At 34.4% G+C, this 8,863-nt stretch overlaps 1 protein-coding gene across 1 annotated transcript in view; it reads right to left on the bottom strand.

Annotated features, from left to right (window-relative positions):
* Positions 1-494: 494 nt before the first annotated feature.
* The window catches only part of calm1b (calmodulin 1b), a 32,116-nt gene continuing 23,747 nt past the window's right edge, over positions 495-8,863 (bottom strand). Inside the window, exons 4-6 of the mRNA XM_056481244.1 lie at positions 6,602-6,708; positions 6,360-6,495; positions 495-1,478 (exon numbers count right to left, since the gene is read on the bottom strand). Of these exons, the coding sequence (XP_056337219.1) occupies positions 1,450-1,478; positions 6,360-6,495; positions 6,602-6,708 (272 nt within the window). The 3' untranslated portion in view covers positions 495-1,449. The remainder of the gene's footprint in view (positions 1,479-6,359; positions 6,496-6,601; positions 6,709-8,863) is intronic.

The raw sequence follows: 8,863 nt of genomic DNA, 5'->3' as shown, positions 1-8,863 counted from the left end.
GGGTGAGAATGTGGTAAAATCTGTTAGCGTATTAAAAATCAGGGGGCTTTACTTTTTCAGGATTGCTTTTCAAAACACTGTCGGTGGGTGGGCGTGGGTCAATCTATGCTTCTTAAAACACTATCGGTTTGTTTTAGGGAAGGAGGAGGGTGGGGAGGAATAATCAGTTGGTCACTCAGTCAATCAACAGCAACCTCTGGGGGATTTACGTGAGAATAGCAGGTACGAATGGCACTCACGAGAGAAATTTGAGATCTCAAAAAACATACACAGCGGCCTTTGGTGGACTCATGAAAACAAAAACAGCAAAAAAAACATAGCTCCTGGGACATATTTTGATCTCTCTAGAAATGTACATAGGGTACGTAATCAGAATAAGCCTGGGTTGTGATTATAAGTCGTATGGGTTTCGAGTAAATCAGATTTAGTAAATTACTACTTTAACGGACACAAAATGGCTTCCCAAGGAAAAACACAGAGCAGAGTGGTAGTCGTAAAGTACATGGTCACTTTATTTGAAGAAAATATTAAAACAGTAGCATGTACAACTTGGAATGAATGCAAACTGAAGAGTGGAGCGCAAAACTCCCACGCAGGGGAGATTTCACTGGTCAGAAGTAAAGAAAGAGAGGATAGAAAAGTGACGGCTCAGCCTCACACCTCCACTCATCTCAAACACAAACATCCCTCAAATCCCAGCCGCCACAGAGGAGATGGCCGTCCAGAAAGAAAGTCAATCAAACAAAAACAAATGATCGACAAAAATAAAAAACAACAAATCTGAAACGATAAAATCATGCCAAACATGTTCGACCTTTTCTTGTTTTTGTATTTTTTTTTCTCGTTTTTTTATTTTTAACTTTGTATCCCCCCCACAATACTTTAAAGCCCCATTCCACTGGAAACTTGAGTTTTACAAGCGTTCTCTCTACATGTGATTCCTCTTAAATTAAAAAAACCCCACGACACAACACTTCAGTGGACTCGGCAGGCTCTGATTGGCTGGAGAATGAGCTCCGGGCTCAAGCTGCATGCATGAAGATCGGATAATTATAATAATAATAATAATAATAATAATAATAATAATAATAATAATAAAAAAAGAGAGAAAGAAGGAGGATGGCCAGCCCAAACATTATCAGGAGCAGATGCAACTGAAGGAGTTCACCAAATGCTGTTTTTCTTCAGTTTGAAGGTGGTTACAGGTTATTTTTCTCTTGAATAACTGATTTTTGGGGACAGGGTCACTAACCATTTCATGCAGATATTAGATTTTTTTCTTCCATTATTTCTGTGTGGACAGAAGGATACTTTATTTTAACATTCAATTATTTTTAAAACAGAAACATTATGAATAAATAAACTTTTTTTCCCCAAGAGGTGAGTAAAACATTTGACTGATTTAATTATTTTTTCTCTTCTAAGAGGGCACGGCAGAAGGTGGAGGCTTCACTTTGCGGTCATCATCTGTACAAACTCTGCGAGAGGAGAAAGAGACGGAGAGAAAATGAGATTAGGCAGTTGCTTTTGGCCGAACGCCATGCTGTGCAGCCGGCTGCTAAATTGTTTAATGGTTTATTAATTTTTTAATCAAGAAGGTGAAGGTGGAATTCGCACGGTAATTAGCTTCCCATTTCCGAATAGCTTTCATATGCAACTAATCAAGAGGCTCAGCAAAACAAAAAAGGCTCTCTATCGCATGAGCCCTGAACCATTGTGATGCATTCTGAGCCATTTCCGATGTAGATCAAATTAAAAGATGCTGTGGTCATTCCAACATGGAAATTAATAATTAAACATCAGAAACAAGACTTTAAAGGGACGGGCTGGTTCACTAAGTGCATCATTAAGACCAGTTCAATGTCTGGAATCATCAGGAAACAAATGTCATGAAAATCTTTTGTTTCCAGTGCATTGCAGGCTTTCAGACTTCTGAAGATACGTTTTCAGATTTTGGAGACTTTTAACAGACAATTTAAAAACACAACACACAAATATTCGATGTAAATGAACGTTTGCAGGAGCACAGAGCTGTATATAATAAATTAAAATATCATTTTGTATTATTTCATTTTGATTGATTACAGAAAGGAAAGAATAATTAAAAAACTAGATTAAACAGTGTTGTTTGTCAGTATTTTGTCTTATATTCCAAAGCAAATATCGAAATAAGTTTTGTAAATCAAGGTATTTTTAAGAGTAGAAAATGACCAAAGTTTTGTTTTCTGTGAAATGGAGTGTGTTGATGAATAAAACAAGATAAAACATTGGTCACTAGTAGGGCTGCGCAATATACCATTTCATCATTGATATCACAATAGTTACATCGCAAAGATATGCAATGTTATGTCTGGATTATTGTTGACCATGTGCTACAGAATTGTAATTAATCACTGTGTTTATATGGAATTAATACGATTTATGCAACAACAAAAATGTTTTCTTACATTAATACTTGTCTTTGTTTCTAATCCAAATATCTACACTTCAAAGTGAAAACAAGATTATTTAACTTGCCATTTAAATAATGATTTCATCAGACTTTTAAAACAAAACAATACTTTTACTTGATTTAATATATTTCTTTTTAGATATTTGGACTAGAAATGAGACAAATCAAAGTAAGAAAAGCATTGTTGTATGTTATCATTCAATTTTTGTACCTGAATACTGTTAGTCTCCATAGAAAACCATCAAATAGAGCTATTCAACTATCTTGTTTTTCGAATATCGTGCAGCCCTAGTTGCCTAATTTTTTTTTAAAGAATCAAATTGTAAAACTCCAATTAAAATATATTCTTAATTTTTGGCATACATTTTTCAGTTACTTTTGTTTAGTTTGTTTGAAAAAAAAACACAGACTTTCTATTGCATCTCAGGTAAATGCATCTTGAGTTAAAGCAAAATACAAAAACAAAAATACAATAAATATTAATTTAACAGTGCATGCAATATTTACTTAATCAATTTAACATGTTCTGCTTTCATTTAAGACATTTTTAAGGCCTTTAATTGTAGAATGGTACAATTAAGATATTTTAAGACCTGCAGTAACACTATATATATATATATGTATATATATATATATATATATATATATATATATATATATAGTTGAAGTCAGAATTATTAGCCCCATTGATTTTTTTACTATTTAGGTATTTCCAAAATTATGTTTGACAGAGCAAGGAATTTTTCATATTTTTTCTTTAGGAGAAAGTCTTATTTGTTTTATTTCGGTTAGTACAAAAGCAGTAATTTTTTTTTTTAAAAACCATTTTGAGGTCAAAATTATTAGTCCCTTTAAGTTATATTTTTTTCGATTGTCTACAGAATAAACCATCTTTATGCTAATAATTCTGACTTTAACTGTTTGTGTGTGTGTGTGTGTGTGTGCATGTATGTGTATATATATATATATATATATATATATATATATATATATATATATATATATATATATATATATATATATATATATATATATATATATATATATATATATATATATATATATATATACATACATATATACAGTTGAAGTCAGAATTATTAGGCTCCCTGTTTATTTTTTTTCCCCCAATTTCTGTTTAATGGAGAGAAGATTTTTTTCAACACATTTCTAAACATAATAGTTTTAATAACTCATCTCTAATAACTGATTTCTTTTATCTTTGCCATGATGACAGTAAATAATATTTGACTAGATATTTTTCAAGACACTTCAAAACAGCTTAGTGACATTTAAAGGCTTAACTAGGTTTATTAGGTTAACTAGGCAGTTTAGGGTAATTAGGCAACTTATTATATAATGATGGTTTGATCTGTAGACTATCGAAAAAATATATAGCTTAAAGGGGCTAATAATTTTGACCTTAAAATGGTTTTTAAAAAATTTAAAACTGCTTTTATTCTAGCCACAAAAATAACCCAAAACAAATAAGACTTTCTCCAGAAGAAAAAATATTATTAGACATACTGTGAAAATTTCCTTGATCTGTTAAACATCATTTGGGAAATATTTAACAAACAAAAAAAAAAAATAATTCAAAGGGGGGTTAATCTAATCATTCTGACTTCAACTATATATATATATATATATATATATATATATATATATATATATATATATATATATATATATATATATATATATATATATATATAATTATTATTATTATTATTTCCAAACTTTGTGAACACTACATTACCATAAAGCAGTGAAATAGTAACTTTCCAGGTATGCACAATATTGTTAATGGCTTGAAATGTAAACATTGGCATCAGCCCAACATGGAAAATTATGCTAATTTGACTCTCCGATAACATGAGTTGATTATGCATCTGTAATAACTCACATGTTTTCAGAGAGTTCTTAAAATAATATTGAAAGTGAGAATGTGCGTACAGATGCGTACAGTGGCCTTTGAGCACTGACACACTCTGCCTCAGTTATTATCGGCCAATCTGAGATCAAAAAATATATAACTAGCGCTGCCAAACGATTAATCGCATCCAAGATCAAAGTTTGTATTTGCATAATATATACGTTTGTATGGTGTATATTTATGTATATGCGTATAAATACACACACATACTGTACATACAATACAAAAAATCTACAAAAGAAATGTATTTACATATATATGTATATATTTAGGGGACGCCGTGGTGCAGTGGGTAGCACGTTCGTCTCACAGCAAGAAAGTCGCTGGATCGAGCCTCGTCTGGGTCAGTTGGCATTTCAGTGTGGAGTTTGCATGTTCTCCCCTTGTTACCGTAGGTTTCCTCAGGGTGCTCCGGTTTCCCCCACAAGTTCAAAGACATGCAGTACAGGTGAATTGGGTAGGCTAAGTTGTCTGTAGTGAATGAGAGTGTATGGATTTTTCCCAGTTATGGGTTGCAGCTGGAAAGGGATCCACCGCGTAAAACATATGCTGGATAAGTTGGCGGTTCATTCCGCTGTGGCGACCCCAGATTAATAAAGGGACTAAGCTGAAAAGAAAATGAATGAATTCCTACAGTTTAGTCCCTTTGTTTATCAGAGGTTGCCACAGCGGAATGAATCGCCAACTTATTCAGCATATGTTTTACACAGCGGATGCCCTTACAGCCGCAACCCATTACTGGGAAACACCCATACACACTCACATTCACACTCATACACTACGGCCAATTTAGTTTATTCAATTCACCTGTACCACATGTCTTTGGATTGTGGGGGAAACCGGAGCACCAGGAGGAAACCCACACGAACACAGGGAGAACGTGCAAACTCCACATAGAAACACCAACTGGCCCAGCCGGGGCTCGAACCAGCAACCTTCTCACTGTGAAGCGAAAGTTCTAACTACTAGTCCACCGTGCAGCAAATATAAACTAACATTTTATTAAATATATATATATGAATATATTTCTATACACAAAAGTAAACACAGTACGCCCAAATATGTTTTGTAAATATAAACTGTTATTTCAGATGCGATTAATCATGGTTAATCATTTGACAGCAATAATATTAACCCTTGTATGGTGTTCGGTCACACTTTATTTTGATGGTCCGTTTGTTGAATTTAAGTTACATTGCATCTACATGTCAACTAATTCTCATTAGATTATAGTAGACTGTTAGTTTGGGCTTAGTGTAAGTTGACATGTACAAAGTTTCTTATAGTCAGTCTGTTGAAGGAGCAGTATCAACAGATATTGAGCAGACATTCTACTAATACTCAAATAGACCATCAAAATAAAGTGTTACCTGGTGTTCATGTAAATCAACTGTTCGTGGGTCTGGTCTACCCACTCCATTTTGTTTTTTTAATTCAACAAACCAAACATTTTATGTTAAAATACTCAACAGATATTTACGTCATCCCAGTTGAAAGCACTATAAACAGCATTTATGGATAATATTTACTATTTACTTTTATTAGATCACATTTATGAATTAAAGTTCTACTATTTTATTGTCCTTTCAGCCCCATTAAACACTTTGCCTTTTCATGCCAGCCCATACACCACACAAGAGGCTGAGTTTCACGGTGAAACATATGTATTTTTACACTTGATGCATGCATAGACTATTATGGAGGACAGAGTTAACGTTCCCAGGACCTACAATTTCTACACATACTTTAACCTACTCTATGTAATGTAAATGTACAGTATTAAACCTTTATGCTCTTCATGAAAAATGAGGCCAATGAGTCCAAGATTGAAAAAATATTGATTGGCATTTTTATTTTGATCTAAACACCATATAAAAGTTAATGTATAATAGCCATTGATATAACTCCCAAATATAGCATTAGCATATGAGTAAGAAGTGAATGTTTGCGGAAACACAGTGAGCAACTGACCTTCATAGTTCACTTGTCCATCTCCATCAATGTCGGCTTCTCTGATCATCTCGTCCACCTCCTCATCTGTCAGCTTCTCGCCCAGGTTTGTCATTACGTGACGCAGCTCTGCAGCACTGATGTAGCCATTACCATCCTGCAAGGAAACAGCAAACATCAGCCAATGGAACAGCAAGGAAAATATCAGTCTACTATGAAGTTTGACTTGCTAAACTAAACAGAAGTTAAAGCTCAAAGCATACCTTGTCAAATACCCGAAAGGCTTCGCGAATCTCCTCCTCGCTGTCTGTGTCCTTCATTTTCCTGGCCATCATGGTCAGGAACTCTGGGAAATCTATGGTTCCGTTTCCTAGAAATAAGGAAGTGAGATTTTATTGAAATTGAAGGTTCACTTTGAGGTATAAAAAACACCTTTCAAGCTTAAATACAAGCGTAAACAGGAGCTAAAACATTTTGATCTTGTCCAATCCCGACCACTTCCAGAGGTGGTTAAAAACGCATTCGGTTGGATTTGTTTTGAGCTTAAACTCTCATGTGGTTGAAAGCATTCAGAGAGTCACAAAAGACCACCTGCTCTCTGCCTACTAACCAAACAGGATTGTTAGGGGACGTATTGTGAGAAAGCGCACCTAAAACAAGCACAGGTGGAGTTAAGAGAGAGCAGAGACAACTGATTTTGTCAGTATATTTACACATTGCCTCATTTTATTTGCATTCTTTTATTTTAATGTGTAACTTAAGGCCAAACAATTATTAATTCATCTCTTTTCATCTTCTTTTCGCTTTCAGATGGAGCAGCATTTAATACATAGAGTCTTAGTTTACTGATAGGCTACACAAAAATCTGTTTCAAACTTCTGTTTATAATGAAATGCTCAGGGAATTTCCTGGGTTTATTCTTTGTGGCATATTTGGAGCTTCTACATGTGCGCCCCCTGGCCTTTGGAGGAGATTTACTATTGATCACACAAGCATGGTTCCGTGACAAGATGTGCATTACTATTGCAGCTTTGCTCAATTGTGTTTGAGATTTCATTTTGATTAATCACCTAGTTTCTATAAACTCAACCATCAACTTTAACAGAATAGTTCAATATATTTTTAAAATGTTTAATTTGACTGTGTGATTCAAGTGCTTCACAGGATTGAAGCTATTTCCCTCATTAAAGCTGTAGTACCTTTGTCTTTTTATCATCTATTCTTCATATACTTCTAGAGATGCACCAAAATATAAATTCTGAGCTGAAGCCAAAACTTCTGAATGCACTGAAAACTGAAAGCAAAAATGCTTTGTAATAGTGATTTATTCGTTAATTCATGAATAAGGCGATTGTGCTACCCACTGCGCCACCATGCTGCCTTAGTGATTTATTATTTTAGAAAAAATATAGAATTTTGTAAGACTTTAAATTTAACATAATAACTTAGATTTTACAAAAAAAACAAAAAATAAACATTTCATTGACAGCAAGTTGAGAGGCATAATTTTTCAAGCATTGCCATAACAGCACAGTAGCGCTGTTGCAAGCAGCAGAAACAAGTATAATTCATAGAAATATCCCGTCAGTGTGTTATTTGAGTGGACTTTGCTTTTCCAGTGAGCATTTATGGACCATGCATAGATAAGTAAACGAATACTCACAGAGCAGAATATTGAGCTATTTTGAAGTTTATTCCACTGCAAGAGCATTCAATACTCTTGTCCTTGGCTCATATTATCAGTAATTTATTTGAACACCAAATAACTTGACTTCTAGTTGATCACTTGGTATCAGAAGTGGCTTATATGAAAGGCAAAGGCCTCTTGATTACGCTTATTTTACCAAAATGAAATATGATCATGCCTTGATTTTTAAATATTTAATTAGGAGAGTAATGTCTGAATGTGCTTAGACAAAAGTCTTGTCTTAACAGAAATAATGTCCAGTACAGACTATAAAGTCATGGTGCAGCGGAAAAAGAATTAATCTTGTGTATGACTCCCATGAGCTTGGAGGACTGCATCCATACGTCTCTGCAATGACTTAAATAACTTATTAATAAAGTCATCTGGAATGGCAAAGAAAGCATACTTGCAGGACTCATCTTCAATGCCTCCTCCATCTTACCCCAGTCATGCTCAATAATGTTCATGTCTGATGACTGGGCTGGCCAATCCTGCAGACCCTTGACCTATTTTGCTTTCAGGAACTTTGATGTGGAGGCTGTAGTATAAGAAGGAGCGCTATCCTGCTGAAGAATTTGCCCGCTCCTGTGGTTTGTAATGTATTGGGCAGCACATATGTCTTGATACCTCAGGCTGTTGATATTGCCATTCACTCTGCAGATATCTTGAATGCTCCCATACTTAATGTAACCCCAAACCAAGATTTTTTCCTTCACTAAACTTGACTGAATTCTGTGAGAATCTTGGGTCTATGTGGGTTCCAATAGGTCTTCTGCAGTATTTGTGATGATTGTAATGCAGTTCAACATGATTGATGATTTATCTGAAAAATCTCCCT

The sequence above is a fragment of the Danio aesculapii genome, chromosome 20, assembly GCF_903798145.1.
Source record: "Danio aesculapii chromosome 20, fDanAes4.1, whole genome shotgun sequence".
Lineage (NCBI taxonomy): Eukaryota > Metazoa > Chordata > Actinopteri > Cypriniformes > Danionidae > Danio > Danio aesculapii.
Note: the sequence above shows the minus strand (reverse complement) of the source record. Positions and strands in the feature narration are given on the sequence as shown.